This window comes from Empidonax traillii, unplaced genomic scaffold, assembly GCF_003031625.1.
Source record: "Empidonax traillii isolate 1590-97213 ecotype Southwest subspecies unplaced genomic scaffold, ASM303162v1 scaffold62:size2133460, whole genome shotgun sequence".
NCBI classification, from domain to species: Eukaryota; Metazoa; Chordata; class Aves; order Passeriformes; family Tyrannidae; genus Empidonax; species Empidonax traillii.
The window spans coordinates 109,905-130,138 of NW_020955255.1; the positions used below are offsets into that span (position 1 = coordinate 109,905).

General features: G+C 38.7%; 2 protein-coding genes across 3 annotated transcripts in view; one reads left to right on the forward strand and one right to left on the reverse strand.

Moving 5' to 3' along the window:
• Positions 1-6,792: 6,792 nt before the first annotated feature.
• Positions 6,793-20,234, reverse strand: part of PLPPR4 (phospholipid phosphatase related 4) — a 31,025-nt gene continuing 17,583 nt past the window's right edge. Inside the window, exons 3-7 of the mRNA XM_027879918.1 lie at positions 19,564-19,693; positions 17,753-17,948; positions 14,944-15,001; positions 13,513-13,686; positions 6,793-11,541 (exon numbers count right to left, since the gene is read on the reverse strand). Of these exons, the coding sequence (XP_027735719.1) occupies positions 10,204-11,541; positions 13,513-13,686; positions 14,944-15,001; positions 17,753-17,948; positions 19,564-19,693 (1,896 nt within the window). The 3' untranslated portion in view covers positions 6,793-10,203. The remainder of the gene's footprint in view (positions 11,542-13,512; positions 13,687-14,943; positions 15,002-17,752; positions 17,949-19,563; positions 19,694-20,234) is intronic.
• Positions 19,124-20,234, forward strand: part of PLPPR5 (phospholipid phosphatase related 5) — a 151,958-nt gene continuing 150,847 nt past the window's right edge. For both annotated transcript variants that reach the window (XR_003570776.1, XM_027879923.1), the window contains exon 1: positions 19,124-19,245. The gene's annotated coding sequence lies outside the window, so the exon portion shown is untranslated. The remainder of the gene's footprint in view (positions 19,246-20,234) is intronic.

Sequence of the window (20,234 nt, forward strand, 5' to 3'; positions counted from 1 at the left end):
GATTTCCAGACCTCATTATCTTTAATCTACCCATCAATCATGTATGTGTCCATGCAGCTGCCGTATTTCCACATTATGTCATGTCAGGATTGCTTTCCTGGGCAGAGCTGTACATGGTAGTAACAGCTAGAAGATTCCCTGGTAGTTTTCAAACATACAAAGTTATATAATCTTGACAGTATAAATTTTCCCAAGACTTACTTGGTACCATTCACTGCAGTGGACCTCAGACTGAAAAGACTGAGTGATTATGTTAGTTAACATACAGAGTTGAAGAAATTTTTAGCATCCATTATGATAGTTAAAGGATCTTGCTCATTGTAACCGAGTCTTCACTGTCCCAAGAACCACTACGTGTTTTTATTTGTTTTAAGGTGATGACAGAAAAGGAAAAGCATACAATATATAAATATATATTTTTATGTATATATGCATACACAAATCTTCTGTCCTTTTATCTCACCTTCTTAATAAGCAGTCATTACTCTGCTATAGACCAAGCAGTCCCAAGGAGTAAAAACAAGGCCATCCCGAAAAGCGTTTTTTCTTAAGACTTCAATCAGAGCCTTAATACTTAGGAGCAAAAGACATAGATTTGAGCTTTGTGTTCAGTGGAGTGACAATATAGTTAACAGAGATGGGGTGTAATATAGACCAATATGCTGGGCCAAACAGCAGTCCTTTTCTCAGCAAGGTGAAGAGTCCTCAGAATCAAATAGATTTCCAAATGTGTATTTGGAAAGTATATGCTAAAAAGACATAGACTGAAAGTACTTTCAACACTTTTCTGCTCAACTGATACATCTGTGATATTCATATCCAGAGGCTTCTGCTTGCATAGGTTGTTCTATGGTATTGGTATCAGAGGTGTGTAAACACTGCAAATATCTGAACTTCTGGATTAATAGCATCTTAACTGAATTGAATTTTCTGTTCTGGAAATATGAAAGAACTTTTCATTAATGCAGGAAACAATTACTGCAGTCTACATAAGGTCAATTCATGCTTCTTTGAAGAAAGCAGCATTACTGTGCAAGCTGCTGCCACAGAGTACCATTATACAGTGAAAACCATGTAGGAGTGCATTCAAATGAAACACTTTATTTTTGTCTCACAGAAGAGAGCAAAACTGAGTAATTTTCAAACATATAATTTTTTTCCTATTTAAGTGATAACATCAGAATTCTACCAGGAACTGGCAGCACTCAGTAAGGATTAATACACTTGCAGGAGATTATAGCATCTACCAAATGTCATCTTTGTGCCCTAAGTATAATACAAATAACAGATATTACATCTCTGTCTATAATTTATTATACTACTACTTTGTTTTATGTAGTCCAATCTTTTAAGGAAGTGAGAATCAGGTGGGCTCAGAATTCAATACATCAGCTATATATCAATGCTAAACTCTCTCTGGATAATGTAAAGCTTCATGTTGCTATAATTTAAAAGCAGAAATACATTTGCTCTTCACAATAGAATTATAAATGAGATACTGACAACTGAAAAATAATGTTTCGGCCTTGCACTGTTGTCATTATAATTTTTTTTTCTAAAAGTAAACTTAAAACTCCAGTTTCTGCAGTGTTTTAGACAGTGGCTCATTTTTATTTGTTAAAGAGTTCATTGATTCCACATAAAGCAGTTGCACTGTAGGTGAAACAGGCTGCTATGTCTTTACCAGGCTGGTACAAGACCGGCTCTAATAGAAGATGAAACGTGCGGTGTTGTGGTGTATTGTTCTGGCAGTTGGATTTCTTATGTACTAGAAAGTACCATCAACTAGAATAGGAGAGATGATCTTGCATTAGAAATACGGAATTTGAACTTCATTCTTTGACAAATATGTACAAAACCTGCAAAAGTAAAGCACCCTTTAACTGCTGGAGGAGTAATGTCAGGATAAAAAATGAACAATCAGGCACTACAGCTTTCTTCATTTTTTTGAGAATGCAAAGTACTCTGGACATCAGATGAAAGCTTCTGAATGGTATTTAATCCTTAATATTTTTGAGTTTTTCATCTCTGGTTTTCCACTACTTATTAAGTTCTGTTAGAAAATATGGTAAGTCTGTGCAGCTATGCTGTACTATATATAATAACTGATCATCATTTATCTGTTTCAAATTTGAAATACTTCTCGAACAAAAAAATTAGATGCAGTTTGTGGTATACTACTGATCCACGGTTTGTGCTCAGTGTAGCGATGATGCAGCATGTCTAGCAGCTACATTGGAATGGTCTGCCCAGAGAGGTGGTGGATTCACCGTCCCTGGAGGTTTTTAAGATGAGGCAGGATGTGGCACTGAGTGCCATGATCTGGTAATCACAGTGGGGTTGGATCAAGGGTTGGGCTTGATGATCTCGGAGGTCTCTTCCAACCCAGTTAATTCTATGATTCTATTCTATGATACATTTGTTTCTATGGCAGCAGATCTCCTGCTGTGTCTCTCCACAGGTTTTCATTTATGACAGGCTGTTTATATGGCCTAACACATCTTAGTGGCACACAGCTGCTACTGCCCAACTCCCCATCCTTGCTAGAAATCCACTCAGTGAGCTTGGCCTGGCAATATGCTCCTCTCACAAGTTCAGAAGTATTTTAGTTGTGTTAGTTGTATGTCCAGTGTTGGATTAGCTACTCTTGTTGTAATTTTCAAAAATTTTAATCTTGAATCTCATAAAGTATTCATGTAACTTCTGTATCACTTCACAGACGTGCTCTTACCAGTTCCTTTGGTTTCTCCCCTGCCCCTTCCCAGTGACAAAAGCTCAAGGGCTTTGTAAACTAGTCACATTTTGTATCTTAACTATGGAGGAAATAATTTGTTTTACAGTGACCGAGTCTTCAATTATTTGATGAATAATTGAAGAGGGATTGAGAAAGCACTGATTGTACTCATTAACTGCCTACATGTGCAAACTTAAAAATTGTGATTTTTGTTCTTTCACTGCTGATTGGTTGGAAAACACCTTAAACATTCTCCTGACTCACTCTCTTTTCTTGGATAAGTTATAAGGTGTTTTTTTTTTTTTTTTTTTTGTGAACTTGTATCTGAATTCTTCTACTTGCATCATAAAAGAGGTTAGTGAATGGAGGACTCCTTCATAAAACTCATTAAAAACGAAAGCATTTTAAGAAACTTCTTCCCGTGGTCCATCTTGGTTTGGGAGGTTAGACAAGGCTGTAATCTCTTAGGCGTGCAGAGCTCACAGCACATTTGTTTTGTGTTACCAACCAGAACATGCCATATAAAGTCTTAGCTGTCCTGATAATTTAAACTGCATGCTTCTCTTCCATTTTTCTGCTCATTACTAAAAGGTGGAAACCTCATCGTCTCTGATAGTAAACCAAGGCATTAGCTTGTATTCATACCCATAGTAGTTCTCAGGAAACTAAAACCTAGAAGTGGCCAAAGCCTAAAACTGTTCCCCTGCCAGGGCTATGCACGCTCAGTGTTGGGAGATGATGCAGGATGTTGGAACCGTGAAAACTCTCCTCTCTGGTAAGAGCAAAGATAATTGTCTCAAACTATACAGTTTGAGAAAGATATGGAGTATAGTATATATATATATATATATATATATATATATATAGTGTGTATATATATATATATATATATATATATATATATATAGTATATATATATATATATATACAGGAGACTGTAACTCACACCATCCAGAAGTTTTAGCAAATACTTCTTTTGGGCCTGGGATCAGATTTTCAGCCCCTGATGATGGTCTGTAAAAAAAAAAAGTGTACACTTAGCATTCTGGTAGGTATCTACACCCCTTCTGGACTAAACAAATTTCAGGATGAGCAGCCCAAAGGATGAGTTACATAGCTCGAGCAAAGAACTTCACATGAATATGTATGTGAAGGAACATCAAAAGAATGCATGCTGAAAAATTTAATAAACATAGACTCTACTTAATAAAAAAAAATATAGTTTTTTTTTAGGGAAAATTCAAATATGGGTATTGTTTGCAAAGAATTGATTCTATTGTTATATACTTTACTGGTAAATGTGCTCCCAGCTGTGTGATGTGTTCTAGCCCCTGAAAAGGGCAGGAACAGGCATTGTAATCCACAAGCTCGGTTTGAAGTAGGAACAGAAACTGTTTGAAACAGGATCACATTGCATTCAGATATGCTCCACTCTCCTCTGAATGATTTGGTGAGAGAGCAGAGCTTTTCCTTATGCATCATTTAGTAGCTGCAGAGACTTGACAGATCCACAAATCCCCATGACTCTCATTTCTTTCTGAGCAGCACTGAAAAAGTAATATAGTAGGAAAAATCTGAATGACAGTTGGCCTTTGAAGGAAGGGAGAGTTTGCAGGGGGATAATTTTTTTTCTTTTCTTCTTTTCCTCAAGCATGAGAGATGCTTTCTAGGGCTGAGCAGACTTGCTTTAGTTCTGGGTAAGTTTTCATCCTAACTCTTTTTTTTTTTTAGCAGGGCTATGCTGATAAAGCCATTGAATGTGCAAGTTTCCTATTAACCTTCATGGCAAAACCACTGGATGAAAAGATTTCATATATGGGGGGCATAACTAAATGATGTCTTTATGCATGTTTGGAATGCCTGAAAATATTACTGCAGGCAAAGCAGAAAAATTTTAGAGAGAGCATTTACAACCTTGCCACAACTTGTTCCTTCATTTAAATTATTTGTTCAGCTTTCTCCTTCTAAACTCTGGCTTAAACACATTAACTATGTGTTGTGTGTTTCTATGCACATGTACGCAGTTGAAATTCCCTTTCATTTTGAATGTGCAGTATGGAGACACTTGAAAGTTTTGTCCGGTGTTTGATTCATTCTGTGCTGTAAGGTTTGTGAAGAGATTTTATTCATGATTTTATGAACCAGGATTCCAATGCCTTTAAAATATTCCTGCCAAATTAGCCATGCACTGATCTGTTACATGAAAAGTCTTCATAAATCTATGCCAAACTGATTCCAGTAGTATGTGACTTGTTATATGAAGACCTCTGAAGATCTTTTAAAATCCAGCACAAAATGGATTTAAGTTTCAGTTTAATCAATCATACCTTTAAAAACTCCTTTGCATGATCAGATATAGTCATCAGTCTGGATCACAGTGAGGTCTCTTAATGTAGTGACAGTGTTGCTGTAGCCAGAATGGTCTAAGAGAATATGATAAGGTTTGTCAGCAGAGGTAATTTTTCATCTTAAATCAAGTTTTATAATATAACCTCTACATCAAAGGTAACCCTTCAGAGGGGGAGTTCTTTTTTTGCCTAAATTTAGATGTTTAAAATGTGCCTTTTAAAATGTTTGAGCTAATTGTCTAGGCCCCTTTGTCATTCATGGCAAGGGTCATTCTCAGAGGAGTACTCATTAGATTTGTATCAGATGTTAGCCACAGCAGTCATACCCTAGCCTGCTGTTTTACTCTCTTGTACTCCATCCTAGGGTCTCTCTGAGCCATACCTGGACATTGCTACCTGTAGCTTTCCCAGGCTACCGTGTCCCAGAGGGTGGGACATCATAACTTTGGGCCACGGCCCTCATTCTTCACACAGCTTCACCTAAGGCATTGTCTGCTGCAGCAGATAATGGACTGCCACACCAGCATCTGCTCCTGGCCAAAGAAAGGGCGTCTCCTGAAACTGGCTACTCCTGCTGTGGGATCAGGACATTGTCCAGCCCCAGCTACATGAAGAGAGCTCCTTATGTCACCACAGAGGGCACAGTATGACAGCCGTACATACACTCCCCTTTCTTTGAGAGAAAACATACTGGTTTTTGATTCTGTATTGCCTGAGGGCCCCCATCTTAAATTGTCATGAAAGTCATGGGACAGGGATTGCCAAGTGACCCAGATCTGGAGCTTGGGGGCACTATCAGTCCATCCCCGCATGCCTTTCCAGCGAGCACAGCACGGATGGCGTTGCTGAACTGCTCAGCACGGACTGCCTGGCTGGAGGCAGCAGTGACAGCAGCTGCCCAGTGCCACTCCAGCCGTGGCAGTCACCTGCTAGAAGGATACACAAGTGCAAAGTGTCAGCCTGCAGAAAGGCCCAGGCACAGGTGGGAAAAGCTTCTCAGAGTCAGTTTGCTGTGCTGCCCTGCACTGCAGAGGCTGCGTGTCCTTATTATGCTGTTGGCAATGTTGGTGCGTGCCTCAGCTACAGCCCTGCCTTCCATCCCAGGCACTCAGGGGCCTGCTGCTGCCCTGTTTCAGGGTATTTCAAGACAGGCTTGGAGACAATCTTTGCTGTTTTCTTCCCACATTACTTTGTGTGGCTTCTAGGTAAGAGTGCTTTTGATGCTGTGCTATTACACATAATATTTTTCACTGTTGCCAACCAAGGGTTTATGTCACCTGCCGACTCCTGCATCCTAACTTCTTCCCCTGGGGAGAGCCCATCCTCTCAGGATTGCTCCTGATATCTGCCCTGTTCTCATTCACAAATCCAAGGCTGGCTTCACCATATCTGGAGTGTTGGCTCCACCCAACACTAGCAAAGTGTTTGGAGGCATTAGGGTTTTAGCAATGCAGCTGATGCTCTGGAATGATCTAGCAGACATGTCCTCCCATGGCTGAACATTCCCAATTCACTTGCTTTCTTTTAATATAAAATGTTTTTTGGACAGGGACAAGCTTGTTTGGACACGATTCCTTAAAACTTCTTCCCACTATGCGAGGTCTTGAGGTTTCCCATTGATGACCACTTTTACATGTCATGATATATCTAATATTGAAAAATAATTTGGGGAGGAATGAAACTTTGCTTCACCACAGAGATGACTAAACATCAATGAGGAATTTTATCTTTATTTCATGATGTTAGCACAATAAACTCACACAGTAGCATTGATCTGTACTTATTTAACAAAATACATTTATAGCAATTTACAAATTCTTTTCCATTTGAAAACATTGCATAACATTTTATTAAACACAATACTTTATATAGAGAATTCTCATTTAAAAACATATTTTAAGTATTTTCTTTTCTCAGTAAAGCACAGCCTAACAAAGAAATTCGTGCCTGTTAGCAAGTAAGAAAATCAGAACACTAAGAAGATGTCACCTGTCAATTTATTTGAGTAATTTTTAAATTAAGGTACCAGTGGAATGTAAACAAAGAGTAATTTTACAAAAGGCTCCTTATCAAATATACATGCAGAGGTCTGAGTTCCAATGTATATATTATTACATTTCTGCTCTCTAACGTAATATAATTTGATAAGCCATTATTAAAAACAGTAGCCTTTGGCACTTTGAGTAAAAAAGAATATATCAATATTTATGTATAGAACACAATTTCAATGACTACACAAGAGCTTTAAAATCTTTTCTTAAGAAATAGGAAACCTTAGGAAAAATATTACACTGCACTTGAAATAGTGCAGCAAGTTTTAGAGTAATAAAAGCAACACATATGCCAATATATCTGACTAAAACCGAGGAATAAAGAACAAACACTCCCACCAGGAATCCTGCTGTTTCCAAAACAGCTAAATTGCCAGAGGGAACATTTTCTAATCTTTGCTTTATTGCCATTATTCTCCATTTCAATTTTCCATTATTTCCAGGTTCATCTACTTATGTTCTTTTCCCCTGCACTTACAAACTAACAAACAATTGCATCTTATTTCCCTGCATTGATAGGCCAACAGTGTTTGTGTCTTACCCATTCTTTTAAAGCTAATCCTACCTGCTTTATCATGTACCTAGACTAAACTAAAACCAAAGGGTTTTGTTCATGACAGTCCAAGTGTTTGTAATTCCTAGGCATCTTGTACAAAATTTGATATTAAATACCAAGGACTAAAGATTCATCCTTTTGAAAAGAAAAAACAAATCCTGAAAATACTAGAGTCTGAGAACTTATTTCTAAAAACCTACTTTTTTTTTTTTTCTTTTTCCCCTGGTATCTACGATTGTTTTTCCCAGCTATGTGCCTCAAAGTGTATCTTCAGTATACTGTGCCTTTAACATACACAATATGCTGCAACCCTGCTGGGGAGCTTCTTACATGTAACCTGCAGAATACTTTCTCCCAATCATCTTAAGCATGACGGGATCATCTTTTATCGCTGGCAGAGAGAGTGCGGTCATTCCCTTAAGGACCAGCTCTCATCCACAGCACTGGGTGACGGGCAGGTGATGGAAGCATTGCTTGGCACGGTTGGCTGACAGCAAGCACTCAGCTAAGCCTGGAGCACCGGTAAAACTGGGAAGGTATATAAAGCTTTCCATTGACTCTCAATCCTTTCTTCTATATAGATTAGCAAACACCATCCTCATATTTGTGAAATTTCTCAGGGTTAGGGCTGGAGTTGGGATTTTGTTTTGGTTTTGAAGTCTTTTTTTGGGTTGGGGTTTTTTTTGGTCTGAGTATTGTGCTGTTTATCTTCTTGAATGGGATGATTCTTCCTTTTATCTCTTACTCGGCTGGGGTAGGGTGGGCTTTTCTTTAGAGTTCTGTGGGGTAGGGTCTGTAGACAGCTTCTGACTATGTAGTATGTATCTGGTTCTCTGATACCCTAAATCAGAAGAGGACTTCAACCAGAACACTCCCCTCAAGAAGCCAGAGAACAGACCTGATCTGCGACTATTTATTCACTGAGGAGACTGCTCATTCCCTCCCCATCCTGGCAGGGGGCTGGCGAGTGTCTGATAGTAGTTCTCTTACAGGTAGAAATAGGAGAGAATGAGGAGCTGCAGTGGGCGAGTACTGCCCCTGGCTTCCTTCGTGATTTAAGTCAGAGCCAAATGTAGAGAGGCATTTCTTCTAGCATGCCTACGACATGCTACACTTATTCCTTTCAGAGCTTACCCTTTCAATAATTTTTGGCAATGGAGATTTTTAGCAAGCAAGTTCTTTCATTATATTCAAAGCTCATTTTACTTAAATATTTCATGTTCTCTCAGGTGCAGAGACCTTCATATTCTTAAGTGGCAGTGGTGGGAAAAAAGATATCATGCTAAAAAGGCTCTGGAGGGGGTCTCAGGGAGGTGAACAGTAGTAGTGGCACAATGCAACACTCATTCAGTGATTCTGCAATACCAAGGCATTCCATTTTTTAACGCGAAGCACAAATCCCCTAAATGATAGTGATTGGGGTGAAACTTGTCATTGTTCTTGTGGCATACTAAGCAAGTGAGGTGAATGACTGCTCCTAAGTGTGAGCTGCTGTATTAATTCCTGTCTCCTTGGAAGCTGGTCAGGAAAGTGGCTGTTTATTTTTATTTACTCATGGCTCGCCTCTCACATTCGCAGATCTTGCAGTTATTGGCGTCCTGCGTTATATGTTTAAAAACTAATAGAAAAATGGACGGGTCGCTGAAGGACAGAATAAGAAGTTTAAAAATGTAAAATCTGAATTACTTGTAGTACTTGATAAGACCCCTTAAAAAACATAATTTAAAACAATTCTACAAGTTAGCCCACTAAGAAGCAGCCTCTTCATTAGTAGCACCTGTTCTTAAACAAAAGTTGAGCAGTAGCAGCAAAACTATTCAAAATAGATAGTCATTCCATTCTAATGGAATGTCACCCACACATTTTTTGTTGCAGTAGACATCTTAAAGAACTACACAAAACCTTTGCAATCTTTGAATGTGACAGATCCACTATAACAAAGCTGTAAATATTTCCTACGCTAAATGAATGCAGCCAGCATCATCATAGTATTAGCAATATTACTTTTAAAGTAACTGCACATCAATATGTCATGTTTGCAGAGTGTAATAAGTATGCAATTTTTCAAAACATGTAAAGTTATCATCAGCACCATCCTGTATTAAAGATTTGGTGCAAATTCTGCAAAGGTGAATATATACCACTGATACAGCCTTTGCTGTGAAAAATTCAGTCAAATTTGGACACAAATATAAAATAAAAAGTTGGCACATTCAGGAAATACAGTGTCTGTGTTCGAGACTGTTGTTTTGATTGACATCATCACCCTCAGATAAACATTTTGAGTCTGAAGAAACAAGTTGCATGAAAATGTTTCACATTAGTTCTGGCATTGTGCTTTTCCCCCCACCACATGCTTTCCACAGGCTCATGCACATTGCACATCAGCAGCGCTGGGCTCCTGATCAATAATTTGGCACATAAAGGTAAATATCAGCTCAAAACAAAGAGAGCAGAACCTGTGTCAAGATGTGTTTACTTTGTGGTGGTATGGACCAGCGGATATGTCTCCTCTCATTCCTTGTATGCTCGTGTGGGGGATGTACCTTTATAGAAGATGTTTCTGGTATTCTCTGGACTGCTCCCTCTCTCGGGGATTAAAATGATGTTACCTTTTCTCCGAAGTGTTGAGTCCCGGCTAGAAGAAATGGACAGAGTCTCTGAGCCAATCTCACTTCCCTCCACTGGCGTGACTCTTATTGTGGTGATACCATGGTGGTGATGCTCACTGTTATCTATGTTGCTTCTTTTCCTGTCACCCGACCCATAACTGTCTTTTAAGGAGTCACAGCTCTCAGAGTCTCTGTTAAGATCATTTAGCTCATATGTCTGACGGAGGGTGATTTTTTCAGGGCCTTTCCATTTCCATGACCCACTTCCTTCTCCTTCTGTTGGCATCTGAATTACAGGTCTGTTATTTTCTGGATGGGCTTCAACTCTAACAATGCTACTTGGCTCATGATCTGTCAAGGTTTTGTATCTGATGGCTCCTGTACAAGTGACTGTGCTTCCCTCCGAACCCTTTGGGCTGCCCTGAAGCACTCCTTGCTGCTTAGACATGGCTATGACTTGCATGATTCTTGGCTGGCTATTGCTTCTACATGCAACACTCTTCTCAGCAGCTTTCAGCCATTTAGCTCTAGCTGAACTACTTTTGGGTGATGTGTTCACATTCTCCTGAGTCTCTTCAGGAATATGTACTAGCTGGGATGAGCCAGGACGTGACTGGATAGAGACCCTCGGCCCGCCAGAAAGACCTGAGTTGTTACAACCTGGTACACTGCCAGGTTGAATTTTCAGGTATTGGCCGGTTGGGCCATGATGATCACCATTTACACCCACTCTGGAGGGTTCTGAGCTTGACCTCATTTCGATAGCCCTTGGTGGTGACTGGCCAGATTCGGTCTCAATTACTTGCAGTGACAACTTTCGACTTTCATTCTTGTTCTTCCACTGGGAAAGCAGCTGTTTGGAACGGGCAGAATCCATCGATGCGTGTATTGTTGCATTTCGTCGTGCTGGATCTTCCATAGATGGTGTGTTGACTCTTGGCAAAGTGTTGCTGAAAGTAACCATGTTTTCCTTTCCCATTGGGCTTCGTGGTGTTATTATTTCTACATCAGCATTCGCTCTCTTGAGATTGGTCAGAGACCCTGAATCTCTGTGGTTTCTATTCAGGATACTTTCTGTACGGTGAGAGACAATGCCATCGCTGCCGCTACCATTTTTACCTGGCAGGATTCTGTTGGCATCTTGGCTGAGGTCTGTCAAAGACCTTAGAGCTTCTCTGTGAAAATTTGAGTGAAACACATTCTCATCACTTGGTAAGAAGTTCCCCACAGCATACAGGCCCTGATATTTGAAGAGAGGCATCAACAATCAGTTATGGAAAAAGACACATTTTAAGTTACTTTGATTACATTCTTCTGCCTTTAAATAGACATTGAGTGACATAATTACTCCTGCTAAAGTGGCAGAGTATGCCCACTTTCCTTTCCTCACTAATATATCCTTAGTCCAAATTCTGTCATCTTTCTGGTACATCTGGATATGTATGAAGTTGTCTCACTAGGATAACTAAAGCATACAATTCATGGCAACAAATAGTTAAGGAAAAGATTTAGCCTCCATGAGTTTTCTTCTTTTTATCAAGCAACAGATGCAGCTACAGAAATAACATTTTGTTAGAAAAATAACAAAATAGATGTTTGCAGTCACTGAGGCAAAGCTATTTTACAACTATACCATTGTCTGCTTTGATTTACTGAATCTTGTAATGGCTTGAGTTGTTCTCTGCTGTAACAGATTCTGTCCTTTCTACTGCATAAAAACCATGTAATACAATACCTACATCACAGAACAATTTATCAACTCTAAATCAATTGTTTTCCAAGCTGTGCAGAACTGTAATAAGATTTAGGTATACAACATTTTCTTAATAAAAAGACTCTGCTAAGGAGTGACCCTTCCATGAAAGGGTCAAGTACCTGACTCAGTCATTTGAGTTACTTGTTCTGTACACTCTTTTCGTAATTATTTTCATTTTCACATTATTTCCTCTCCCCTTCCTCTTATTGGTGAGTAGTTTTCAGGGCAGATTTACTGAATACTGTGTATCCAGGGCAATGTACTCTGATGTACATTGTCATGCAACAGTATATGAAGACCTAACAAAGCATATTTGTTTGTGGATTTCCAACATGGGAACAATAGCTCCATTTATAAGAGTCTACAGCAGCTTAATAATTTGAAATAATATTCTCAACAGAGTGCCTTTCTGCTCACAGGGCAATCACAGAAACTGACTTTAGTAGCTCGTGGGGTTTCTGTTACTACCCTGGCTGCTGTTTCTTCTGCCACTGTGAAGACAGTTTTTCCCAATCACCTTTGCAGACCATCTTCATGTACCTTAGGTTATGTAATCACAGAAAAAAAGGGGACAGGAAATGAACTTATTTTAGTATTATACTAAAATTCATCATTGACTTCTCGGGGGATAAAATCATCCCACTGGCTGCTAAGACTCTTCTGTTCACCTGCCCACACTCGAGCACAAATGGTGTCAGAAGCAGCTCTGACTGCTCACAGGCATCAGTGCTGAGCAGCCAGGGCAGCAGCTCTCCTGCTGGAGACACACCGAGAGCAGCAAGAAAAGCAAATGCTTCACGAGCTTCCTACTGGCAGATACAAACAGGCCTATCCTACATACTTCCTTACAGGACCCTTACAAGGTGCTCCATCTGTTTCAACCCACTACAGAGGAACAGCATAGGAATAACCTGATTTGGCCATCCTTTTCCCCCTGTATACTATCCCTAAGAGCTCCGAAGAACCACAAGTGTATAATATAGCCTTTGATTTCTTGTAGATTCAGCAATTTACTCAGCTGAGTTGCTGATACTAATTCAAATATTTTTTGAGATCATAAAACTAACTCTGGCAATATAAACTTGGGTCAGCAACAAATACCAATTAATCCAATATTTTTCTTGTGTTATGCTTTTAAGCGTGGAGTAGAAAAGACGAGTATTTTGAAATATTTAATGAAGCACATAAGGTCAGAGCTGTTTCTGTACGCAATGCCAGATGACTATATTCCACTTTGTGCACTGTTATTGGACTTTACACTGAAAAACATATTTGCTTTTTCCTGTCTGCTTTTAGGGTGATTATCCTTAACTCATCATCTTCAACACATTTTGACTATATATTTATAGCTATGGAATGTGACCATGATGAAAAGTGTTCATAAAAATACCAGTACTCCTATTACAGCCTTATCAGTTTTATTTGCTAAAACTTAACTATGACTATTAGACTTACCAAATAGAGAGCAATTCCTCCTCCGATGAGAAAGCCACAGTAAACATCAACTGGATGATTCTTATACTGGGTGATACGAGTCAGACCGCATATAATTCCACAGATGATAAAAGCAAAGACCAAGAGTGGTTTCAGAAGTTTTGAAGAGTCTGTTAACGTAGAATTGAAGTACATCTTGAAAAAAGAAAGAAATGAAGACGCAGTTGAAGAAACTTAAATTTACCTAAGAGGATATTAATTTATTGCATGCAATGTTTCTTTCACACATAGATCACTATTACACAGTAATAATACAAATAATCAGTTTAGTTTTGGTTTACAGCCCCATTAAAATTTGCTCACTTGCTGTTCAAAGATGATATCAAAAGGAATGCAAAATTTCCAAAAACACAGGCAGTGTTGCTCATTGACATCAATCAGCATAAGGACTTTATGCCTAAATACTTTTCACAGTCAGCCTAAATGTTCTGTAAATGTGACTAAGGCAGTGGCTCACTGCTTGTGAAATAGAGGAGCCAGATGTCATGCCAGATGAAAGCAATAACCTGTTCTAACAAAAGCTACCACCAGATGCTTTAGAGAGCCATTTCTCAACTGAGGGCCATAATGTCAGGGAGGTCAAAAAACTTATGTGGAGTGGTTCATCAGTATTACTCCAAATTTTGGCCTTTTCTTGGGGCAGAATAAATACTGGCAAGCTCCCAGTATGTGCACAATTTCTATAATCTAATGTGATTGTCACTGTTTTTTTCCTCTGATTTTTACTGCATGAGTGATGGAATTTCTTTTTAAGCTTCAAGTAAGTTGCACTTGTACAAACATTGTAGGCCATACTGAAGAAATGTTACTGGCCAGATGAGGAAAATCAGCTGTGATGGCTGCAGCGTGTCCTACAGTTCTCTGCTAGTGACTGATGGGTTTTATTCACTTGCATTGCAGGAGCACCTTGAAGGCCCCTGGGAGTGATTGTGCCGTTTCATCCAAACTGCAATTCTATGGAGGTCAAATCAAACTACATCACGTGAATGTGTAGCCCTTGATGCCTCAAGTTTAAAAGTAGAGAATCAAGTGAAGACAGCAATAAAGAAAAGGCAGCATGCATAAAGGGAAATTTGAACGGTAAGTTAATATATCACTCTATAAATAAAGACTGCATTTTATATGTGGATTATATGAGGCATCAAATATACTTTAACATTACACATTCTGTTGCTTCTTAACAAGGGATGTGAAGCAGTTGAATCTTTTCCTTGCTCTTACCAGCTACAATAAAAACGGCTTTATTAGTAGTTTTATTTGCTTTCAAATTGGGAGGATAAAAACTTACATCTAGCCAAGATATCCAGGCAACACATCATCTTACAGTACACAGCAAATTGCTTTCTGACTTTCGTCTTGTATGAAGGGAACTGAACAGAGGTAGTTACTCACCGAAATGTACACTGCTGCAAAGGCTGCCAGGGTGGCATGTTGAGAAGGGAATGACTTTCTGCCAAGGAAGGACAACCAAATTATGCTTCTCAGTTCAAATTCACTGTGCTAGAGCTCATTGAAAAAAACACTGGGTGGTACAGTAATTTTCATCTTACACTTCCTAAGCAATATGTGATCTATGAGTAACATTTAATTTCTAAATTTCTATTCTGGAGAAAGGACCAATGTTAATGAAATGCCTTTATTTTGAAGTAAATATTTACTGTGAAATTCTTTTTGTGTACCAAGTGTGTGTACTAAGAGAGCAGTGGGAACAAGGTACAAACTGCTTGCTTGATTCAGAGAAATATCTATAAATTTATTTCTTAAAGTAACTGTCCATAGAAGTACCTAAATATAAAAGTTATTAAATGCATGAACTTTGATCTTTTGATTATTCTCACTGACTTTACTTTGACTCTTTTCGAAGTAACACCTCATACACTTTGATAATCAGGCCCTAATTTCATGCAACTGCATTCATCACGGTCATGCCTCTGCTTTGTTGCTTTAATAATGGGGGGATGAGAGGGTGACGCTCTTCTCAGAGAGAGGCAAACTACATCTTTATTAGGTGTTGTCTTTAGGTTTATTTTTATAACATGACAGGAGTGAATGGAGCACAAGAACATGGAGAGGGTATTTTAAAAATAACTGTTTCCCTTCCTGATGCCAAGAACAAGAGGATCAATGAAAACATGTGCAAACTCTGTAAGACAGTAGGCAATATTAGATCTACTCTTGAAGTTGCTGAGGCTCTTCTGCTCCCACTGAAAACCTGGAGACTTTAATGATGTGGACTGGGTCTTGAGTCAGAAACTTCAGATATGAAAGTTAGAAAGTGACAGCTTAGCTTCTACTTCTCTGACAAGAAAAGGAGGGTTTGTGTAAGCAGAAGCTGAGAGAACCATCACATGAGCCTAACATTTTAACATTATTCTTATAGACCCATTTCAATCCTCTAAAAACAACTGAAGAAAAGTGATGGGAACACGAAGGAGAGATTTTCATGCAGTAGAGGGAAAAAAAGCTGGAGGTGGATTCAGTAACGCTGTTGTACGGTGGACATCTAGATCATAGCTTGTAGAAACCCTAAAAAACTTCTGTGACCTCTGAGCTCTAGGTGCAGTGAGGATGCATAGCCATTTATATCTGTACATTTATCTCCTTAAAATGGTATGGACATGCTGGCTGTCTTGGTGAAGAAGTCACAGCAGCAACTTTCACCCGAGAAAGCTCAGCTTGAGATAAACACTTGAACAATTATTTGGCTTCAGAGATGGGTCTTGCTACCCTAACTGGGCTCCATGTGCAGCCATTTTCCCAGCAACATCTGAGTTAGCTAGTTTAAAATAGCAAAGACTGAAATACAGCCCTTTAACTTTAAACAAAGACATTACTTTCTGCAAAGCAGTAGTCTACTTTCTGAATTTCTTTCCTATGCGTTTTGCCTTGTCTGTTCTACATAATTAATTGGCAGTCAAAGATGTGCATGCAGTTCAGTATGAATGCTGCACTGCTGACCTGAATTTGAGCCCATGGCTCCAGCCGATTCATGACTCTGGCCAAGATGAAATCTGCAGGGTTCCTTTTTTATTTCTAGAGACGGACCTAAATTCTTCCTTTTTTTTCCTCCCTGAACAAACCTTTCACAAATTGTATCCCTTGGGAACAAGTTCAGGGTTGAGGACCGAATAGAGACATGAAAATAAAGTAAATGTTTATAATAGCTAATCAACTCCTTTACTCTGTGCAGGTTTTAGTGAAGTATAAATCTACTTACAGTCTCTGTGGAGCTAATGTGTAGATTTGATTCTATGAACTTTAGTACCACTCAGAACTTAACCTTAACTTGATGGTATTTTTATGGATATAAGGTGTGTCAGGGCAACCATAGACCAAATGCACTCTCTGAACTCTCTAATGGTGTCACTGCTTTTGTTCCTCTATTTGTTATCTTTAAAATGAAAATAATTCAAGCTAAAAGTATGTAGCTTTTTTGTATGGTTCTGTATTGAAAAGGTGAACAAAGGTCTCAAAGAAAACATGTCCTGAACTCAGATGACAGTGTATCACTCTAATGCTCATGCATGAGGATGGGGAGAGGGAGAACAAGGCAGAGAAAGAGTCATACTGAGCGAAGAGTCATACTGAGTCAGAACATCAGAAATGACAGAGGATAGAGACCTCACTGGAGATCTGAATAGAAATGACTGAAAAGGTTCTTTGAAGATAAATAGAGAGAAAGATGGACAATAGGGACCACTGGATATTTGAGGATGTTGTAGAGAAATGATTTCATGTAATCAGCTGGATAATTATGTGTTCTTCTCTATACTTTTCCTAGGGTAGTCTAGAGGCAAATTTCTGGAGCCAAAGTTTCTGGGAAGTACAAATGAAAAATGAAGGCCATTAGGAATCTCAGAACAAGTCCCTTACAAACTCAGACTACTGAAGTCAAATTAACCTCAAGGACTGTAGAATTTATACTATAATTCTTATAGTAGATGCTATACATATTAATAATTGTATAGGAAATTGTCTCCTTTGAAGGAGGGAAAATATATGCCCAGTGTTAGATTAATATCTTTAAAAAGAAAATTGAACATCACTAAAAAGACATTTATGCACTCACCTTTGTTATAAAAAACTGACAAACTCATTCAGACTTTAACTAGAAAAAAAAATCTTGAAATTGGGACAGAAAAAATTAAAAAAAAAAAAAAAAGAATACTTAAAAATGTAGATAATAAAAGATAGAACCAACCTTCCAGCATTGATAATATTGAGATCAGTTCCTGAGCAAATATCTTCCACAACATATGAATTCTCTGCGCAGGATACATTTAAGGATGTATAGTTAGGCTTGCAAACAGTCAAGAAATATGGTGCCTGATATCCTGTTGATAGCTGTATAATATCAGTAACAAGAGCAGTTGCACAAAGACCAAACACATGAACACCTAGGAAAGAAATCAACACAGCTTGTTAACTTTATTATGTGCATTAATTAGATTTATTAATTGTGCAAAATGCATTCAACAGAACTCTGTTGGCTTGTGTCACTACACTTGAATTTAACTCAAGAATAAGAGGGTTTTTTTATGAAAGCTTGTTGCAGAGTTGAATTCTTTAATATAAAAAATACGATAATTTATGCTTGCTTTCTTCCTGTTGATACTTAGTATTTTGTTTTGATGGCTTGATGTCCTCCAACATCCTTTCATAAAAGTGAACTACACTGGAGCTGCTTCAATTTGGAAAGAAGTTTTCTGAACTTACTAAAGGATAGCCAACTATTTGAGGAGAGCACGTGTGCTCATCCAGTCCTTGTACTTTCCCACTGGAATATGAGCTTTGAATAACATGGACAGCTGCCCATCAGATCATTGCTCAGAAGACCTGTTCTCTTTTTATCACCACAGAATCCCTAGCTGGTGATAACTACCTTCACACCTCTGATATTTTCTGAGTGATGTGTCCTTGCCACTATTCCAAATATTTAAGTCTATTTCATCAGTGTTTCTGTCTGATTAATAATGGCAAATTCACAAGGCAATTGAAGTGATGCAATTGCTTTCCTGAACATTTTCAAATGCATTTCTCCTAAAGATCTTCCCAGAATTCCCTACTTGTGTTCATATAGATAAATCTGGTTTTCATCCTAAAATTGAAAGAATGTTATAGTCATTAAAATGTGAAAGAATCTTCTAATTCAGATTATGAATCAGGAATGAAATTCATGTGTCTTTGAACTTGTCTTTTTGGTGAAGGAATACCAAACAGGAGAAGTGGACACGGGGTATCCTTGCTCATGTTGGAATGTACCAACCCTCTGCTTGCTTCCTCACTGCTGCTCTCAAGAGGGTGCTTTGCTGGTCACAGACTGTATAGCCTTGCCTGCCACTACCTTACTGCTTGCACGACTACAGAAACCCAGTGAAGAGCTGTCCTACCAGGTTTTCAGGCTGCCCTCTCTAATGAATTTCTGAAACAGAGTAAACCTTTCCTTTAGCCTCTCATCAGTACAGGGAATTAACTGTAAGAAGGGAATCAAAGTCCAGTTGCTATTTCAAGTACAGTTCCTCATTAATGACAATTAAAACCAAGTAAAACAAACCAATCTAACATGTTCCTCTATCATTTAAGTTGCCAGATTCCAGCCCTTTTTGAGAGGAAGATAAACACATTCCAGAAAAAGAATGTCAAACCTACTGAGTTTCTGACAAGTTTTCACTGTCAGGCTGAATACTGTGACAGGTGGGTTGAATCCTTATGATGCCCTGAAGACAGGCAGGGGAAACTATACACTGAAATCATTAAAAGGCAGCACGTTCAAGGTGGGCAGGGAAGGAAAAGCAAATTATTCTTTTAGAAATACTGACAGTAGTACAGGAGAGAAAAGGGAAAACAGAGAGTGTAGATGCTGCATTATTGAGTACAGGGCTGCATCTTCTGAAGAAGATGTATGCCCGTGACAGTTCTGTTCTGAAAGGCTGCTTCAGAGAAGGAAACCTGCATGGTGAAAATTAAATGTATGTGGAAAGGTCTACTTTGTGACTAACATCTGAAACCCACCAACAAATCTGACAGCTCTTCTAAGAAAAGAATTGAAGTTGCATCCTCCTGCATTTATATTGGCCTCTGTTCCAATCCCATTTCTTCTTTTGGACAGGCAACAGTAGAGAATTCCTTCTCCTATCATTATCTGCAATGACAAAGGAGCCATTAAATTAAAAGTAGCACTTACTCAGAAGATCCTGATTGAATTTAAAGGGCTGAAATATAACTGTAGCACAACCAATGTCATCCCTTTAAAAGACTTGTATCAATATGTGAACATAAAGCAATGCAACTCAGCCTGAGTGAGGGCAGGCAAGGAGGTGGCCTGAAATTAAATGCAAATAGCATTCAGTATATTGTGCTCAGTGGTTCCAGGCCTTGATCTACAGCTGAAGCTTAATGCTTCTACAATAAAAAAGCAATAATCGTAAAATCTCACCTCTAAAATAATCCAGAGCCACTGCAATATCCTAGTGCTCCTGAGGTGGTTTTAGCATTCAGTCTTGGCTGCAAGCCTAGCAATCCCTAGCAGCTTCTAATTACATGACAGCCTGCTCTTCTGAACTTGTTTAATTTGGCTAGGGTTTTAACCAGATCCACAGCAGCAGAAAAAGTTCTGTCCTTATGGTCCCTCTGACCACACCAAGCAAAGCAGATTATGACCAAAGTCCTAGGCAACAGTTTAT